At 42.1% G+C, this 21,428-nt stretch overlaps 1 protein-coding gene across 6 annotated transcripts in view; it reads right to left on the bottom strand.

Annotated features, from left to right (window-relative positions):
- LOC106584166 (ecotropic viral integration site 5 protein homolog) overlaps positions 1-21,428 on the bottom strand; it is a 93,666-nt gene that overhangs the window by 48,809 nt on the left and 23,429 nt on the right. For 4 of the 6 annotated variants that reach the window (XM_014169108.2, XM_045706452.1, XM_014169111.2 and 1 more), the window contains exons 2-3: positions 19,047-19,306; positions 4,993-5,182 (exon numbers count right to left, since the gene is read on the bottom strand). In XM_014169108.2, coding sequence (XP_014024583.1) covers positions 4,993-5,182; positions 19,047-19,306 — 450 coding nt within the window. Of the gene's footprint in view, positions 1-4,992; positions 5,183-15,023; positions 15,160-19,046; positions 19,307-20,264; positions 20,361-21,428 lie in introns of those variants that run through there. The other 2 variants (XM_014169110.2, XM_014169113.2) reach the window with 2 other exon arrangements.

Raw genomic sequence — 21,428 nt, 5'->3', positions numbered from 1 at the left:
CTGGAAAACTACCTCTACCCATTGCTCAACCTGTCACTACATTACGGTGCAAGCTCCTCTGACTCCGGTTGGTGTTCACTCAGCAGTGCGTCCCAAATGGCACCCTACTCCCTACCTAGAGCACTACTTTTGACCACAGCCCATAGAGGTCTGGTCAAAAGTAGTGCATTACGTATGGCATAGGGTACAAACTTGTATGCCATCTGAAAATACGAATATAATTGTTAAATTACGAGCCTAGTTGGTTTAGCCACAGAAAAAGACAGAAACCTTCCCGCTAGCCATGATTGGCTGAGATAATGGATGGGCTGGACATGCAGAGAGATGAGTTCAGATTGATCTGCCACGTAGGTGAGTTCGGAATGAAGCCACGCTTCAGTCTATAACATGAGCTGCTCTGTATGTGTAGATAATCCTTGCTACCGAAGCTTTTTTGAAAAATAGAGTAGCAATGGAGAACTGCAAAAGTTTTGCTACTGGTCTTAACACTGCTGCCCTGAATTTAGCAGAAAGTATTTTCATTGCAGCAGGTTAAAGCGTACTGTTTAGCTAGCTAGCTAACGTTAGCTGGCTGGCTTGCTAGCTAACGTTACATGTGTTATCTGTAGTAATATTATTTCTCTCTCAGCAATCCATTTGCATTGCTAGTTATCGCCTAAGCTAGCTAACATTAAACCTGGTTGGTTAGCTTTAGCTATCTGTAGATTCATACTACAGCATTTCATGCATGGTGGCTAGCTATGACAATCTGTTTGTATTTCTAGTACTGTATGGGTTGGGATTATGGTTAATTATTTAGCTAGCTAGCTAGCTACATGTCTAAACAAAACAATAAACAAAAGACTCCACTTCACCAGATGATTACATGACCCATCAAGTTAATCAGGTGTGTCTGGGTGTGATTACGGCCATCTATTTTATTTCGTGAACTACACTACCTTACTCACTCCATTTAGCGCATGGCCTCACAAGTGAATCCTTAAAGAGATGGGTGGGGCTAAGGATTAAGAGGGTATGAACAATGCTGAATGGGTGTAGGCAAAGAAGAGTTCTGCAGTAGGAGTATCAACACATTCACGTGAAATTTTGTCAAAAGTGGGGTTACAAGTTTATCAACTTTCAAACCAGAATTACTTTCCCATTGTTCCTCAACTGCAGTGTGCAATACCATTTTGTAGCTCTAAGTTTTTACTTTTATCCAATGTAAAAAACAATTTCAAATTTTGCAAGATAAGACAGAAAAGAGGTCGGTCGGTCACACATTGAGAATATCAGTTTGTTGATACAACAGAAAAGTAGTATGCTCAGTTTTCCTCCTGCCTTGCAGTGAAAACACACTCAACTTGGTCCACAGAGGAGAAAGCAATGTCAATTGAGCAATCTCTTTGTTGAATAACTTTTTTTAAACCTTTATTTAACTAGGCAAGTCAGTTAAGAGCAAATTCTTATTTTCACTGACGGCCTAGGAACAGTGGGTTAACTGCCTTGTTCAGGGGCAGAACGACAGATTTGACTTTGTCAGCTCGGGGATTCGATCTTGCAACCTTTCGGTTATTAGTCCAACGCTCTAACCACTAGGCTACCTGCCGCCCCAATGTGATGATTAATATGAGTTAGACACTGTCTTGCACCCATCTGGTCACATGTTGTGATGTTGTAGCTAAGGCCTCTTCTCTGGAAATTGTGAAATACCAAAGTCATGTAGGTAAGGCCCAGTTATGACTGATGAGGTTTCCTTACCAGTTCTACACTGGCAGATACAGTGCATTCAGAAAGTATTCAGACGCCTTCCCTCTTTCCAGATTTTGTTACATTAAATATTTTTTTCTCTCATTAATCTACACACAATAGCCAATAATGACAAGCGAAAACAGGTTCAGAATTGTTTTGCAAATGTATTAACATTTAAAACAGGAATACCTTATTTACATAAGTATTCAGACCCTTTGCTATGAGATTTGTATTTGAGCTCAGGTGCATCCTGTTTCCATTGATCATCCTTTAGATGTTTCTACAACTTGATTGGAATCCATCTGTGGTAAATTGAATTCATTGGTGATGATTTGGAAAGGCACACACCTGTCTATATAAGGTCCCACAGTTGACAGTGCATGTCAAAGCAAAAACCAAGCCATGAGGTTTTAGGAATTGTCCATAGAGCTTCGAGACAGGATTGTGTCGAGGCACAGATCTGGAGAAGGGTACAAAAATGTCTGCAGCATTGAAGGTCCCCAAGAACACAGTGGCCTCCATCATTCTTAAATGGAAGAAGTTTGGCAAGTCGGTGCATGACAAGTAATTTTCCCAGCAATTGTTTACAGGTTGATCCATCAATATTGGGTTGTTAACTATTTCACTTATAATTCACTGTATCACAATTCCAGTGGGTCAGAAGTTTACATACACTAAGTTGACTGTGCCTTTAAACAGCTTGGAGAATTCCAGAAAATTATGTCATGGCTTTACAAGCTTCTGATAGGCTAATTGACATAATTTGAGTCAATTGGAGGTGTACCTGTGGATGCATTTCAAGGCCTATCTTCAAACTCAGTGCCTTTGCTTGACATCATGGGAAAATCAAAAGAAATCAGCAAAGACCTCTGAAAAAAATATTGTAGACCTCCACAAGTCTGGTTCTTCCTTGGGAGCAATTTCCAAACACCTGAAGGTACCACGTTCATATGTACAAATAATAGTGCGCAAGTACAAACACCATGGGACCACGCAGCCGCAATACCGCTCAGAAAGCAGACGCGTTCTGTCTCCTAGAGATGAACGTACTTTGGTGCGAAAAGTGCAAATCAATCCCAGAACAACAGCAAAAGACCTTGTGAAGATGCTGGAGGAAACAGGCACAAAAGTATCTATATCCACAGTAAAATGAGTCCTATATCGACATAACCTGAAAGGCCGGCTCAGCAAGGAAGAAGCCACTGCTCCAACACCGCCATAAAAAAGCCAGACTACGGTTTGCAAATGCACATGGGGACAAAGATTGTACTTTTTGGAGAAATGTCCCCTGGTCTGATGAAACAAAAATAGAACTGTTTGGCCATAATGACCATCCGTTATGTTTGGAGGAAAAGGGGGGAGGCTTGCAAGCCGAAGAACACCATCCCAACCGTGAAGCACGGGGGTGGCAGCCTCATGTTGTGGGGGTGCTTTGCTGCAGGAGGGACCGGTGCACTTCACAAAATAGATGGCATCATGAAGCAGGAAAATTATGTGGATATATTGAACCAACATCTCAAGACATCAGTCAGGAAGTTAAAGCTTGGTCGCAAATGAGTCTTCCAAATGGACAATGACCCCAAGCGTACTTCCAAAGTGGTGGCAAAATGGCTTAAGGACAACAAAGTCAAGATATTGGAGTGGCCATCACAAAGCCCTGACCTCAAACATACAGAAAATGTGTGGGCAGAACAGAAAAGGCGTGTGTGAGCAAGGAGGCCTACAAACCTGACTCAGTTACACCAGCTCTGCCAGGAGGGATGGGACAAAATTCACCCAACTTATTGTGGGAAGCTTCTGGAAGGCTACCCACAATGTTTGGCCCAAGTTAAACAATTTAAAGGCAATGCTACCAAATACTAATTGAGTGTATGAAAACACCTGACCCACTGGGAATGTGACGAAAGAAATAAAAGCTGAAATAAATCATTCTCTCTACTATTATTCTGACATTTCACATTCTTAAAATAAAGTGGTGATCCTAACTAACCTAAAACAGGGAATTTTTACTAGGATTAAATGTCAGGAATTGTGAAAAACTGAGAATAAATGTATTTGGCTAAGATGTAAACTTCTGACTTCAACTGTATGTGCTTGTATGTTCACTATTGAAGGTTTACTTTGTAAATCTCTTTCCCCAAAATAAATAAGCTCAGCGAGTAGATTGATGGCCACTTCTTTTTGCTCTGGACAGCTCCCGTGTGCCATGTAAAGACATCAACTCATGTACTGCTCGAGAAGTGACTCGTGGGAGCATGGTGGTGCTTGAATGCATGGCCAATCACATTGCTCAAATACAAATAGAATGTAATTTACGTGTGGTCTTGAATTTCATGCTCTCTCCCTCCATGTAGAAATTTGACTGCAATCACAACACACACACCCAGGTACCGAAGACGGGATCCGCAGTGTTTCCCTGGCATCGCTCACTTTGTGACTGACAGGCGCCTGTCCTATCAATAGATTGCTAGAAGATGGAGGGCGCAGCAGACTTTTTTTCTGACTAGCGAAAAGTGGCCTAGTTAATTTAAGTGGGAAAAGTCCCGACAGCCAGCGCTAGTGGAAAACACTGCTATAGCAACTATAGATATGGTTTCAGTACAAACAGTATCTACGCAAGGCTACTTATACACTCCAAACCTGATGCATAAAAGTACTCCAAAGCTGATGTATCATTCATTCAGATTGACAATAAAAAGAGACATTTAAATCACATCTGAATGGCGTTCCCCCTGTGCGACCAGTGAGGGACACTACACACGATCAGTTTACAGGGAGCACTGAGAACAAAAAACTAGACCAGAACTGACACCGTAAGTTCAATGTAAACACAACCACAGTAGGGGTCACTGAGGGACGTACCTGGCCTTTGGAATTAGACCTGAACAATAAAGTATCTACAACATGAAACATAGAAGCTGTTGTACAGTGCGGGCTAAGTCGACTAACTTCATTGATTACAAATATTTGTGTTAGTTACTTGTTGCTAGCTAGCCATCACAGTCTTATAACAGTAACAGGATTGCATTATGGTACAACTAACACACAAGGTTAGCAGTTAGTCCGAAGCATACATTGGCTCATAGACAACCGTTGGTCACCTGTGTCACGGGGACCATCCACCATATTGCCTCCACCTTACAGAAGGCCGGGGTTAAGCCCAAGGGAAATGCGGAGGGAGCCGTTTAGGACCAGCTTCCGCAGGTCGAAAGAGTTTCCTGTAACTCTTCCAGAGGAACCTATAGCCTAGTAGTCTCTCACCTTGAGCTGCTTCTCCTTCTTCTTTCGGACCTCCTCCCACTCATTGACTATGCGTCCCCAGAGGATCCAGGAGTCCTCCTCCAGGTGAGACAGGTTGGAGGAAGCCGAGGAGCTGGACACGAGGCTGGAGACGCTGTTACGTCTGGATCCGTTCACAGACCGGAGGGACTTACTGTCCGTCTCCAGCAACCTAAAGAGACAAGCACAACAGGCTTAAGCATTTCTTTCCTCATATGACAGTTCAACTTAGGCCTACAAGATCTGCAATGAGAGACATTAGGCTCGGACTGAATGAGGGAACATTTCATTCCATGTTCGGAAGTGAACGCAGCTCAAATACAAAATTATAGACACAGGTAACAATGTAGCGTAACTGCCAATGTCCCTGTCAATCTGAAACCTTTCATTAGTGCCAATAATTTGATATGGGCTTGACGCAAGTAACCCAATAATTGTTGATTTACATTTATCCAAATCATGCTGGCACTTCTAGAGCAGTGCTAAAAACAGTTAAGCTAATTTAAGAAGGTAGGAATTGCAGTGAGATGTACTACAGCTTTATGACAGCAGAGCCACAGCCAAGGAGAAGCCTAACAGCAGCCCCAGTGATGATAGGAGGAAAGCCTGCTGCCGCCACAGCTCTGAGCCCTGGATGTAGAGTCGATGGGGTTACAGACAGTAAGGCTGATAGTGCATCTCTTCAAAAGGTGGACAGGACAACACATCCTGTCACTGCACTTCTGTTTGTTTCCTCAACCAAAAATGCAATGGACATAGATAGTAAAGCCTTGAACAACCACCATGATCACTTCATCAGGGTCAATACTAGGGTCAGGCGATATTACGACAGCATAGTCTATCGCCCATGGTGACAACATCGCAATTCACTAATAATGACTAACTTCTTGTAGCAGGCATTACAGAAAATGTACACAGGTCTCTCAAGCACAAGCCAATGCAGTAGTGAGTAGCCAGCTGATCTTTATGTTTCAAGTCTGGCCAACTTGGATCTATTTGCTAGCTAAATAAAGCAATAATCCAGTTGGTAGAAGATGGTGGACTGCTTCTATCCAGCCCATGATGTAGACCTATCAACTAGCTCACTGCAGTAAGACAGCGCATCCCTCATCCGACAGTCACTGCTCCATCATGTAAGTGCCGCAGACAGACACACACAAACCTGTTCTGCTCCTCCACCAGAAAGGAATATTAGAAAAGATTTGCCACTGCCTGCACTTAGCCTCTGCCCAGGCTATAGCCCAACTACATTTACATTTTGGTCATTTAGCAGACGCTCTTATCCAGAGCGACTTACAGTAGTGAATGCATACATTTCATACATTTTCTTTTCTCCGTACTGGTCCCCCGTGGGAATCGAACCCACAACCCTGGCATTGCAAACACCATGCTCTACCAACTGAGCCACACGGGACCGTGATTTAAGCTGATTTGGGGCCATAGCGTCGTATATCACAATGTTTTATGGGTACATAATCACTATAGGACAAAGGTTGACATTGCATTTTTACAGTCCACTCCAAACACATTTTTCAGTCAGAGTGATATTTAAATGAACCTTTAACTTGCATTTGGGTCCCAAGTGACAGAAAAAAAGGTGGACTTGCACAGTTGTTTACCTATTACTTCAATGTGATCCTAAATTTGAACAAAATATGACCACTTAAAAAAAAAAAAGCCATGACATATCAACAGAAAAGTCGGTCAATTCAAAGTAAATTCAAAATCCCTAAAAGTGGGTTAGTGAGAATAAAAGCTGCAGGAGTGTATAAGGTCTACGCAGACTGACATTGTATCAATAAATGTGCCAATTCGTTTGTCACGAGCTGTAAGACTTAAGTTAACTGACTCTGGATCATGTTCATTAGGGAATGCAGTGGAACACATTTTAAAACAAATTCTAACAGAAAACGCAAATGAGCATTTCAGGCAGTCCCCACTGTTTCAGTCCATTTATTTTTTTGTTGACTTACAAAACAGGACCAGCGTTTCTTCTGGCAAAAAAATTTGTGAAAAAGGTGTGTGTGTGTGTGTGTGGGGGGGGTAGCGTGGGGTTTACGTAGAAGCACTGAGAAGCTCAGTTCTGGTGACATTTAAAAAGGACATTCTACTCAAAAAATTGATGAATTTATTTTTAAAAATAAGACGACACCATCTAAAATATAATTTCCACTGTCAGAAATGAGCCCAATAACATATTGGTAAAACATTTTTTTTTTAAATGTACTAATTATTTCAATATATACACCATATGATCAGGCATGCTTATTAGCAATACGCATTACTACCTGTAGCTAAACTGATGCAGCATAGTGGCTATAAATAAATAGGCTGAAGGTGTTGTCTATGTGCATTTATTGGGCTAATCATTAGATAGATCACAAACATGATCTTTCAACTAGTAAGCATTGCATTGACGATTTTATGTCTCAGAAAAACTTGCATTAACACAGTGAATATAATGTAGGCCTACCTATTAGGGAAACTTTTGGTAAAACGCCCCTTGCCCGTCACAATTTTTACCCCTAAAGCTTTCCCTGGTTGCCCCCAAGTTACCCTTCAATTGACCAGTGTTTCATTTAGCCATACTCAACCCTATGCACTCACAAATTGCAGAACGTGCTTAACCATGCCGCTGCTAAAATGTACAGGTTTAAAAAAACAGTGCAGTTTGTGTATATCTAGGAGTGGAGAAATGAATAAATTAGGAATGTAAAGCTGGAATGCGCTCTTTTTAACAAAAAGCCATTAAAACGGCAGTTTCCCACATTAAGAATTGTATTGCATTGACTGCTTGTCAAAATGCATGTTTCCCTCCCCATGGCACTTGCAGGTTGAATGCGCCTTGAAATAAATATTTATTACATTTTACATTTTAGTCATTTAGCAGACGCTTTTATCCAGAGCGACTTACAGTAGTGAATGCATACATTTCATACATTTTTTTCTCCGTACTGGTCCCCCGTGGGAATCGAACCCACAACCCCGGCGTTGCAAACACCATGCTCTACCAGCCGAGCCACACGGGACCAAAAAGGGAATTTATCTCGCATAGAACGCACAACAAGCCGACTAAGTAAATAGACAAACTATTCTACTATGGGGTTGTCTGGTTTTTCTATTCATTACTCATTTTGTTTGCAGAGGGAAAGTAAATGTGTTCTCTTTTTTTGGCGTGGCGGGAATGATTTTGCCGTGGCACAGCGCCACAGTTAAATGATTGCAGCGGAAACACTGAACAGGCCCCCGGCCTGTGAGAGGGAATCATGCCTACCAGCCTGTGCAGTGCACTGCGGACGAGCCCATGGTTGCGTCCCAAATGGCAACCTATTCTCATGTAGTGCACTACCTTACACAAGGGCTCTGGTCAAACGTAGTGCACTACATAGGGAATAGGGTGCCAGTTGGGAAGAGGCTATGGCTGGACCTACGACACAAAGGCCCATAAATCTGAGCCTGGGCCTCTCGGGTGCATGGTGACGTCACTGGGAGAGCTTACAGAATGGGTAGGGTTACAGCCATATTTGGGTCAGGAGAGAGGAGGCCAGGGTAGGCCTGGGTTACTGTCACAGCTAGAACAGCACCAGCAAGGGTTTTACAGTTTGTGGTTTTACATGTTTGAGAAACTTACCCAGAACTGCAATTCATTTCCGCATCCTCGTTGTGTAGTATGTATTGTGATGCAGGTCTTTAGATGTTGTACAAATGAACTGGTCTCATTCCAAACATTATCAGCAAAGTTATATTCCATTTTGTAGCGACTCGAGCGATACCTCTCCGTCCATTCTACAGGTATCAAAATAAAGGAAACACTTGAGTAAATGAGGTACAAAGTATATTGAAAGCATGGGGTGCATCCACACAGGAAGTTGCAGACACTTGTAGAATCTATGCCAAGTCCCATTGAAGCTGTCTGGCAGCCCGTGGTGGCCCAAAGCCTTAAGACACTGTTTGCGTTTCCATTATTTTGCCAGTTACCTGTAGCAGCAAGCTACAGGGAGAATGGAATAGATGGATAGCTTTTTATTGCGCTCGAGTCACACAAAAAGGGAATATAAAATTGCAGGTAAAGTTCAGAATGATACAATTTAAAATAATAAAAAAAAAGAGAGATGTGGTTGTAAAAAAACTAAATGTTTACTTTAATTAAAACATAACCTCACTTTCAAATGGCAACTAATGTAGAAAACAGTAAGCTAGATGCCAGAACAGGTACAGTATCATACGAGAGGCCTATAAAGTGAGAAGGCTGTTGCTCAATGCAGAGCCCTATTTCATCACAGCTGTACTGGGGTGTGAGGCAATACACCTAACCAATAAGGGCCGAGGGGGTGTGGTATATGGCCAATATACCACGGCTAAAGGCTGTTCTTAGGCACAGCGCATCTTGGCAACACCCGAAATCCCCGCTCGACACACGGAGCAAGACACGGTAATAAACCTGTCCAGCAGGTCTAGATCTGATACATGTTCATCTGCCCTAGGTAAGGGACTATCATTTGTACCAACATCACAGGCCAAGGAATTTGACACAGTTATAGACTTTCAAAACGTTTTTGGTAATGGGGCTGCTCCCTATGCACCTGCCAATGTTAATCTACTTAACGATATTAGTAACCAGACAGGAAACAGTGCTAATGTTTTTCTCATAGATAACCACCTGAATGACAATGAACTTGACTCCCGCCCTGAGGACATGACAAGGGGGAAAATACATATTTTAAAAGGAAAATCACATTGTTACCACCTAAAAAAAATCCTTCTCATGAGAAATATATTGCTTGAAGAAAGATGTACATAATCTCTTGGCTAGAAAAAAAGAATACTAGGTATTCCATAATATGTCCAAAGCAGAGAAAGAACTGAAAAATTACTCCAGTATGATTATAAAACCTGCCGTCAAAGGAGGTGTAATAATGATACTAAATGCAGCAGACGATGAAAAGGAAATTCTGAGACAACTTAGTGATTAGGAATTTTACAAAAGACTCCCATAGGACCCTACTAATCAATTCAAGTCTCTGATTCATGATAAATTGTCAACATTTGTTAATGAAGGGGAAATTACAAAGACCGAATATGACGTTATGAAAGTCGACTGCCCAACCACACCGGTCATATACGCTCTACCCAAAATTCACAAGAGCATGACACCACCTATACCACGCAGGCCCATTGTGAGCAGTAATGGATCTCTGACAGAGAATATCTCTACCTTTGTAGACCATTTTGTGAAACCCTGGGTGATCTCCCTCCCCACGTATACTAGAGACTATGATTTTATAAATAAATAAAAACATCTGTGGACCATATACCTGAACACTATATTCTGTGTACTCGATGTTACCAGTCTATATACTAACATCCCCCATCAGGGCGACCTAGAGGCCCTCATGTTCTACCTCAATGAATGGCCCTCTAATGCTCTTCCCAGCACTAATTGTATTGTGGACTTGGCTGAACTGGTACGAACCTCCAACTATTTTCTCTTCAGAGGAGACTTTTTCCTCCAGACCAAAAGGGGCAGCGATGGGGAGCACTATGGCTCCTAATCATGCTAACCTACATCTAGGAATGTTTGAAAAACAGGTAGTGCTGAATCCAGACCTTAACCCCTTTCTCTCCAATATTCTCCTAATTCTGAGATATTTGGATGACATTTGCGTGATCTATACAGGAATCCAGGAAGAACTTTTGGAATTCCATGCTTATTTTAACTCTATGAATGAACGCCTTCACTTCACCATTAACTATGACCTATCACAAATCAGTTTTCTTGATGTGATGGTTATTAAGGACAAAACCTCCCTCGCAACAGATCTCTATAGGAAACCTACGGACAGGAACACCCTCCTTAGAGGTGACAGCTATCATCCACGTCCACTGATTAAAAGTCTCCCTATAAGTCAATTCAGTCGTATCAGAAGAATATGCAGCGCTGATGCTTCTTATCAGAAACAGACCACGGACCTCACACAAAGATTTAAGGAAACGGGGTACAAAGACAAATTGGGTAAAACATGCCAATGATCGTTTTCAAGATCTAAAGCCTTCAACCAAAAGTCAAAGAAAAAGCAGAACATCTCCCATCATGCTTTACCCAAAACTCATCATTGGGGAAGGCATTTAAGGACATTATTAGGAAGCACTGATACATTATTGATACTGACCCACAATTGAAACCCATTTTTAAATATCCCCCATGTATGGTTTTTAAAAGACCCCTGTACGTGAGAGATAGTGGTTAAATCGGATTACCTCAACAATTTATTGTTAAAATGAGAGGCTGCCTGGATCTGTGATTTAAAGAACCTTGCTGCCTTCCTGTCTCAAAGTAGACTTTGATCTAAAGCCATTCTTGTGATTATGCTATTGTAAATGTTTGTAGGCCTATGTAACCACATTTTATCCATGACCGTACGCTATCCATTCATGTTTTTTGTATGCTATTTTAATATATGAGAATTAACCAATGATATCAGGCCACACCCAGCCATGATTACAGACACCTGTGTGTGTCTTTTGACACTATATAAACGCGTCACCCCGCAGTGTTTGTCATTATACCCTGATGAAGACATGTTGTCTGTCGAAACGTTGGACATTACATTTTTGCATCTGAGCTCCTAGAGTGTGCGGCTCTCATTTAATATTTAAGTGTTCTACTCCGCTAGTCAGCACCTCGCCTAAATAAGTGTGCCTTTCTTTCACCTCTAGATAAATCTGATTACCCACCAGAGAAAAGGGAAACTTTTTTGGACAATGTTCCGGAGGGTAATTACAAATGTGGCCAATGTTCTCAAAGCAGCTTTACGTACAAATACAACTAATTTACCCACCCCCTCACTGGACGAAGATTTAATATCAAGGGCCTGATTACCTGCATGTCCACCAATGTTATTTACATGGTGAAATGTCCTTGTGTCTGTCTTACATTAGGGAAAAACAGTAGAAGCCTTCTTAAGGCTAGACGTCCCGCTAGCGGGACACCTGTCGACAACATCCGGTGAAATTGGAGGGAGCGCAAATTCAAATAAATAATCTTAATATTAAACATTTCTGAACATACAAGAATCTTATATCATTTAAAAGCTTAAATTCTTGTTAATCTAACTGCACTGTCCGATTTACAATAGGCTTTACAGCGAAAGCATACCATGTGATTGTTTGAGGACGGCGCCCCACATCAACATATTTTTCAACCAGCACAGACTTCATATAGTCACAAATAGCGATCAAATAAATCACTTAGAAAATCTTCCTCTGTTTGCAATCCCAAGGGTCCCAGCTACAACATGAATGGTTGTTTTGTTAGATAAAATCCTTCCTTATATCCCAAAAAGTCTGTTAATTTGGCGCCATCGATTTCAGTAATCCACTCGTTCAACATGCAGACAAAGGATTCCAAAAAGCTACCGCTAAACTTTGTTCAAACAAGTCAAAGTATGTTTCTATTTAATCCTTAGGTATCCTAAAATGTAAATAAACTATAATATTTCATACGAAAAAAAAGTATTTTAAATAGAAAAGTAAAATTAGTAGGCACGTGTCGACAGACTGATTTTCCACTGGGACGCTTTGTATCAAAACACCAAATTCTTACTCGTTTTGGAAGAAACAAGCCTGAAACCTTAAACAAAAACTGTTGACATCTAGTGGAAGCCACAGGAATTGCAATTTGGGAGTTAGAATTGCATAGGACCCATAGCCTTCCATTATAAGAGCCTGGGACCTAATTGTGTTATAGTCTCATACATTATTTTAACATTTCTACAAACTTCAAAGTGTTTTCTATCCAATGCTACCAATTACATGCATATCCTGGCTTCTGGGCCTGAGTAACAGACAGTTTACTTTGGGAACGTCAGTCAGGCGGAAATTCAGGAAAATAGACCCTAGCTATAAAAAGTTAAAGATATGGATCAGTGAGCACCGCAGCAATATATGGACAGGTGGGACAAAACATCTGGTTGCTGCTGATTTTGTACAAACTGGACATCCTATTAGTTCTCTGAGATACATTGGAATAGAAATGGTCAAGATGTCACGCAGGGGAGGGGACATTGAGAGGAAACATCTTCAAAGGGAATCTTTCTGGATCCACAGGCCCAACACACTGTCTCCTCTTGGCCTTAATGAGGAGTTTGACTTGAAACCATTTTTATAGCTTCAATTTGTCTACTTAAAAAAAATCCTAATTGAATATTGTATGTATATTACTGTAAATATTGATCACATTCTCTGTGTATGATCATATATTTTGATACATTGAATGTTAATATTTGTATTTTATTTGATAGGTTGTCTTAACTGGCTTGGCTATCTGGGAACAGTGGGTTAACTGCCTTGCTCAAGGGAAGAACGAAAGAGTATAACCTCGTCCGCTCAGGGCTTCGATCCAGCAACCTTTCGGTTACTGACGCAAGGCTCGAACCAATAGGCTACCTGCCGCCCCATTGAATGTTAATATTGTGAAACTATGATATACATTTTTTTACCTCCTGTTTCAGGAAGTGATGTCACTGAGTACTGCCCCTATATATATAGGTATATCGGACCTTCCACCCCCACCTGGGATATATATGGATGCCAGTTGAAGACCGAAGGGTCGAAATGTTGTTGTAAATAAATATCACGTGGGAACATGAGCAGCAGTGTGCAGCGTTTTCTGTTTTCCGTACATTGGCCATATACCAAACTCGAGGTACGTTACTGCTAATATAAACAGGTTACAAACATAATTAAAACTGTAAACAAGTAGTTTTGCATCATACCTGTGGTGCAGTGCCTTCGGAAAGTATTCAAAACCCTCGACTTTTTCCCCATTTTGTTACGTTACAGCCTTATTCTAAAATTGATTAAATATTTTTTTTGCCTCAGTCTACACACAACACCCCATAACGACATAGCAAAAACAGTTTTTTGCTAATTTATTACAAATAGAAAACTGAAATGTCACATTTACATAAGCATTCAGACCCTTTACTCAGTACTTTCTTGAAGCACCTTTGGCAGAAAGAACAGCAGAGTCTTGGGTATGATGCTACAAGCTTGGCACACCTGTATTTGGGGAGTTTCTCCCATTCTTCTCTGCAGATCATCTCAAGCTCAGGTCAGGTTGGATGGGGAGCTTCGCTGCACAGCTATTTTCACGTCTCTCCAGAGATGTTCTATCGGGTTCAAGTCCGGGCTCCGGCTGTGCCACTCAAGGACATTCAGAGACTTGTCCAGAAGCCACTCCTGCATTGTCTTGGCTGTGTGCTTAGGGCCATTGTCCTGTTGGAAGGTGAACCTTTTCCCCAGTCTGAGGTCCTGAGTGCTCTGGAGCAGGTTTTCATCAAGGATCTCTCTGTATTTTGTTCCATTCATCTTTCCCTCGATCCTGACTAGCCTCCCAGTCCCTGCCACTGAAAAACATCAACATGATGCATGAGGAGTGGCTTCCGTCTGGCCAGTCTACCATAAAGTTTAGGCGGCCAGCTATAGGAAGAGTCTTGCTGGTTCCAAACTTCTTCCATTGAAGAATGATGGAGGCCACTGTGATCTTGGGGACATTCAATGCTGCAGAATTTCTCTCTCCTTGGATTTCATGCTATTTTCAGAAATACATCACAAATGTTGATACACTGTTCATTCTAAGTTGGCACACACACTGTGGCAGAGAGGAAAGCGGAATTCCAAATGTAGCCTAGTCGCTGCTCCTCAGCTAATAATTCACCAGTACACAAACAGGTCATGCTGGGTTCTCACAGATGGCTCAAAACAAAATACATTAAACCATTGAGATTTACTGAAAAGTCTAAGTACAGGCTCCATTACATTTAGCATAACTAGAATAAGACATGAAAATCACAAAGATTCCTAGGAGAGGAACTATTTATTTAGAGTCGCTCTGACGGTGTTTGTTGCCAAATAATCCATGTCAGTTACACCGTCTTCCGTTTTGGCCTCCTGGTAACAAGGTAAGAGCCATGCGATCTAGAAAGAGAAGTAATAATCCTCGTGTTGCTTACCAAGACAGACTCATGGTGCTTTCTTTATGTCTTTGTAATGTAGAAGATCCAGAGAAGCTACCAGCCTGGTGAACTGGCTGAACTGAGTCTGGGACTCTTGTCCCCGTCTCTCACACACTCACACACACACACCTCTTATCTACTCTACACGGTACAAAGGCCTTCTCCAAACATGGATTTCAAAATACAAAAGTAATCCGTCAGTTCCCACAGATAATAGCCGATTTTCTGCTGCACATCAGTGTCTGCCTGCTCAGTCAGAAAGAGAGAGAGGATAGCTAGGCATGTACAGAGCATTCAGAAAGTATTCAAACCCCTTCCCCTTTTCCACATTTTGTTACATTACAGCCTTATTCTAAAATTGATTAAACAAACCATTTTCCTCATCAATCTACACACAATACCCAATAATGACCAAGCAAAAACAGGTTATACATTTTACCATTATTTTATATACATGTATGTAAATGTGACATCAGTTTTTTTTATATGTATATTAAAAAACTGAAATATCACATTTACATACATACATATTCAGACCCTTTACTCATTACTTTGTTGAAGCACCTTTTGCAGCAATTACAGCCTCGAGTCTGAATACTTATGTAAATGTTTTTAGTTTTTTTTCACCTTTATTTAACCAGGTAGGCTAGTTGAGAACAAGTTCTCATTTACAACTGCGACCTGGCCAAGATAAAGCAAAGCAGTGTGACACAGACAACAACACAGAGTTACACATGGAGTAAACAATAAACAAGCCAATAACACAATAAACAAGTCAATGACACAGTAGAAAAAAAAGAAAGTCTATATACAGTGTGTGCAAAAGGCAAGAGCTGAAAAGTAAATAAAATAAAAACAGTATGGGGATGAGGAAGGTAGATTGGGTGGGCAATTTACAGATGGACTATGTACAGCTGCAGCGATCGGTTAGCAGCTCAGGTAGCTGATGTTTAAAGTTGGTGAAGGAAATAAAAGTCTCCAACTTCAGCGATTTTTGCAATTCGTTCCAGTCACTGGCAGGAGAGAACTGGAAGGAAAGGCGGCCAAATGAGGTGTTGGCTTTGGGGATGATCAGTGAGATATACCTGCTGGAGCGCATGCTACGGGTGGGTGTTGTTATCGTGACCAGTGAACTGAGATAAGGCGGAGCTTTACCTAGCATAGACTTATAGATGACCTGGAGCCAGTGGGTCTGGCGACGAATATGTAGCGAGGGCCAGCCGACTAGAGCATACAGGTCGCAGTGGTGGGTGGTATAAGGTGATTTGGTAACAAAACGGATGGCACTGTGATAGACTGCATCCAGTATGCTGAGTATAGTAATGGAAGCTATTTTGTAGATGACGTCGCCAAAGTCGAGGATCGGTAGGATAGTCCGTTTTACTAGTGTAAGTTTGGCAGCGTGAGTGAAGTAGGCTTTGTTGCGAAATAGAAATCCGATTCTAGATTTGATTTTGGATTGGAGATGTTTAATATGAGTCTGGAAGGAGAGTTTACAGTCTAACCAGACACCTAGATATTTATAGTTGTCCACATATTCTAGGTCGGAACCGTCCAGGGTGGTGATGCTAGCCGGGCGGGCAGGTGCGGGCAGCGAACGGTTGAAAAGCATGCATTTGGTTTTACTAGCGTTTAAAAGCAGTTGGAGGCCACGGAAGGAGTGTTGTATGGCATTGAAGCTCGTTTGGAAGTTAGTTAGCACAGTGTCCAAGGAAGGGCCAGAAGTATACAGAATGGTGTCGTCTGCGTAGAGGTGGATCAGGGAATCGCCCGCAGCAAGAGCGACATCATTGATATATACAGAGAAAAGAGTTTGCCCGAGAATTGAACCGTGGTACTCCTATAGAGACTGCCAGAGGTCCGGACAACATGCCCTCCGATTTGACACATTGAACTCTGTCTGCAAAGTAGTTGGTGAACCAGGCGAGGCAGTCATTAGAAAAACCAAGGCTATTGAGTCTGCCGATAAGAATACGGTGATTGACAGAGTCGAAAGCCTTGGCCAGGTCGATGAAGACGGCTGTAAATAAATAAGGTATTTGTTTTTTATACATTTGCAACAATTTCTAAAAATCTGTTTTCGCTTTGTATTGTGTGTAGATTGATGAGGGAAATTGTTTATTTAATCCATTATATAATAAGGCAGTAACGTAACAAAATGTGGGGAAAGGGAAGGGGTCTGAATACTTTACGAATGCACTGTACATTTCTACATTTCTGTTTTTCATCTTGGCATTCATTAGGAGAGGAACAAGGAATCTCAACATCAATATCAGTGGGATATACGTCTGAATGAGTCTTCATGCAGTGAATATTATTTGCTTTTTCCTTCTTCAAAGATGACTATTTTCAATGGAAGGATGTCAATGAAAAACTCTTTTTTTGTTGAAAACGTTAATGAGCAATGACATTTTCGGTCCAGTCACAATGATCCTTAAAACCGTGCTTCCTACCAGACACAGTCTTTTCTAAGGGGGCAACAAGCGCTCTACATTTTATCAGGGTGACATGAGGGTCTTTGTGAGCTGTGGCAGATGATAGGGTATTGTTGTGAGTCACAGGGAAGGAGGGAGGGAAGGAAGAGGGAAGAAAGGGAGGGGCAGCAGGGACATGTGCCTAGTGAAAGAGGCCAGCTGTGGCCCTGCTTGCAGGGGTTGAGATCTGGGTCAAAGATCAAATAACCCAGAAGTCCCCTCTACATCACCACGCCTTCTGTCCACCCTTTGTTCAAGAAGGTGCTCAGAGGTCTGCCCAGGACAATGAAAAGGAAAAGTTGAATAATAAAATCTGGTGAGACATCCTTGTGGTACAGTCCATGGAGTGAGAGACTTATGCCAAAATGAGCTAGAAGAGGATAAGAATCATCCATCACTAGTGAAAGCAAACGTCTCTCACTCTATAATGCATTTTATAATGGATGCTAGCCAAGCTTTACAGAGTATGGGGAAACAAACCTATTCAAATATCACTCTCACTTCCTGCTCATCTCACACAGCAGACTGTGCAGATAGTTTCACCTTCAGATGTGTCCTACTACAGCTTGTCTCAGCCCCACTATGAGCATCGCTCTCAGACTTGAAACAGATCAGTTCACCCACTCCTTCATTCGGTCTCACAGGGCTCTGACTACAGTATTCTTCACTTGAGATACTTGAGATGGCTTTACACAACAGTGAGTATAAACCCAAGCAACCGGCTGCACTTCCCAGTCCTCATCGTTTCCATGTCAACACTGAGACTGCTTATAAAAGCAGGGTGAGAGCCATAGGAGGGACAGAAGGAGAGAGTGGTGGGAGAAAAGGGAGAAAGAGGGAGAGAGTGGAGCGACAGCAGTGGGGACTAAATGCACTCTAATCTTGTTTCAGCTAATGAACACTTCAGGGACAGAGTGTGGCTGGCTGTTCTTACTGAGATGACTGTGCCATGCCTTCACAACCACAGTTAATGTTATACTCACTGTTGTTGGTGTCATGCAATTCTATTGCTAGATGGACAATTAACATTACATAACCAATGGCTTTGCCAATGGTCTACAACAGGGATGGGCAACTTTGAAGGGAGTAGGGGCCACAAAAAATCTGAACTCATCATGAGGGGCCGCAGTTGCCCACCTTAGGAGCAAAACATTTTAGCCCCCCCCAACCCTCCTAGAGAGCGGTGAGATTTTTCATTTTTAAGAGTTCTACACATTTTTCCATGGAGCATAGATACATGTTGTAGTTTTAAAGCAAGTTTGCTGCATTTCTACACATTTTGCCATGTGGATAAGGGAAGACTTAGCAGTTTTTAATATGATATCTGAGTGAGAGTAACTAACAAAATCATGGGGACCCCCGGTCGGTAACTCAACCATGATTATTACAAGTTTAGATAGCTGGCTAGACTAACTTCCCGATCTAAACAATGTTACCTGAGATGTGCTAATTAAGTTACTGTCAATGACTGACATAACAGAAAAATGAATGATGATGACACTTGGTAGATATTGAGTGATTGATTGTTTGATAGTGATCCCCTCACCTGTTCTGCTCCTCCAGCTTGGCCAGCAGCTCCAGTTCATCTGGGCTGAGCTTTGCGGGCGATGCCGATGTGGGGGACGAGGAGGAGAGGGAGGTGGAGGAGGAGGTGGCTGTGGTGGTCTGCAGGGACGAGGGAACTGTTGCCACCTGGCTAGACGGCGTGGCCACCTGGCTAGCCATCTGACTGACCGTGTGTGACACCGAGTTCTTCACCCATGAGAGTGTAGAACTCAGCTTGCCTGCAACCTTTTCAGTCGCCACCTGTGGAGAAGGAGATAAGGAATCATGTGAGCTGTAGGAGGACTGGAGGAGGCCTTTACAATTTAACTTCCTTCCTTGTCTGTTTCATGTATTTTGGGCTTTTTGGCAATGCTTTAGTTATGGACACTGGATAGCCAGAGAACAAAAAGGACTATTGAAAACCACACTGATGTGTGACTGTGTTAGTGTGTAGTTTCATCACGCTCTCCGTAGCCGATGTGAGTAAGACCCAAACAAGTTAACATTCACAACGCCACAGGACCAGACGGATTGCTAGGATGCTTACTCAGAGCATGCGCTGTACAGCTGGCAAGTGTCTTCACTGCCATTTTCAACCTCTCCCTGACCCAGTCTGTAATGTCTACGTTTCAAGCAAACCACCATAGTCCCTGTGCCCAAGAACACCAAGGTAACCGGTCTAAATGACTACCGCCCCATAGCACTCACATCTGTTGCCATGAAATGCTTTCAAAGGCTGGTCATGGCTCATCAACACCATCATCCCAGAAACCCTGGACCCACTCCATTTCGCCCCAACAGATCACGCAATCTCTATTGCGCTCCACACTGCCCTTTCCCACCTGGACAAAAGGAACACCTACATGAGAATGTTGTTCATTGACTACAGCTCAGCGTTCAACCCCATAGTGCCCTCCAAGCTCATCACCAAGCTAAGGACCCTGGGACTAAACACCTCCATCCGCATCTGGATCCTGGACTCCATGCCGGGCAGCCCCCAGGTGGTGAGGCAGGGTTTCCGTTAGGAAAATGTGGTGGCGGACATTTGACCGGCAACAACAAGCCCCATATACTACCCACCACTGCGACCTGTACGCTCTCGTTGGCTGGCCTTCGCTTCATAATCGTCGCCAAACACATTGCTCCAGGTCATCTACAAGACCCTGCTAGGTAAAGTCCCCCCTTATCTCAGCTCACTGGTCACCATAGCAGCACCCACCTGTAGCACGCGCTCCAGCAGGTATATCTCTCTGGTCACCCCTAAAGCCAACTCCTCCTTTGGTCGTCTCTCCTTCCAGTTCTCTGCTGCCAATGACTGGAACGAACTACAAAAATCTCTGAAACTTGAAACACATCTCCCTCACTAGCTTTAAGCACCAGCTGTCAGAGCAGCTCACAGATCACTGCACCTGTACATAGCCCATCTATAATTTAGCCCAAACTACTACCTCTTCCCTACTGTATTTATTTATTTTATTTATTTTGCACCATATTATTTATATTTTAACTTTGAACTTTCTTCAAATAACAAATCTACCATTCCAGTGTTTTACTTGCTATATTGTATGTACTTCGCCACCATGGCCTTTTTTTTGCCTTTACCTCCCTTATCTCACCTCATTTGCTCACATTGTATATAGTCTTATTTTTCTACTGTATCATTGATTGTATGTTGTTTCACTCCATGTGTAACTCTGTGTTTTTGTATGTTGTCGAACTGCTTTGCTTTATCTTGGCCAGGTCGCAATTGTAAATGAGAACTTGTTCTCAACTTGCCTACCTGGTTAAATAAAGGTGAAATAAAATAAATAAATAAAAACATTTTATTTTATATTTGAATAATTTACCGGACCCACGTGCATTGGGTGTGTAACCTGATTAGGGCGTCCACCCACGGTTCTCAGAATGACAGAAATCACATTTAGAATATGGTAATTCATATTAACAGAACATGCAAGTCGAGGTTGCAACGAGGCGTGGTCCTTCTTACCGAATTCTGAAGTGCACTTTGAAGCTGTTAGAATAACTGTGCACATTTACTTTTCCTCAGCCAACAGGACGAGTAACAAACAGCAGCCTATGTAAATCTCCTATTATAGAAAGGTTTAGGCTACCTATTCTATTGTTCAGCTTGTCGAGAAAGAAAGAGGCTATTCCAAAACAGACTCTGGGACAGTTGTGGGACGATAGATCCCAAAGTCATACAACCAGTAGGCCTAGGCCACATAAAAAAATTAAAAGCAATGAGTGATGCAACAGATCAGAACGTTTAGCTTAAAATGTTAAAACTATTATTTATTCACATTATTAGCACAGCAATGCGCACAAGGCAGTAGACTGCGTGTGAATGTTCATTCTATAATGCAATTAAGCGGGAAAACAG

Source organism: Salmo salar, chromosome ssa23 (assembly GCF_905237065.1).
Source record: "Salmo salar chromosome ssa23, Ssal_v3.1, whole genome shotgun sequence".
Taxonomy (NCBI): Eukaryota; Metazoa; Chordata; class Actinopteri; order Salmoniformes; family Salmonidae; genus Salmo; species Salmo salar.
Note: the sequence above shows the minus strand (reverse complement) of the source record. Positions and strands in the feature narration are given on the sequence as shown.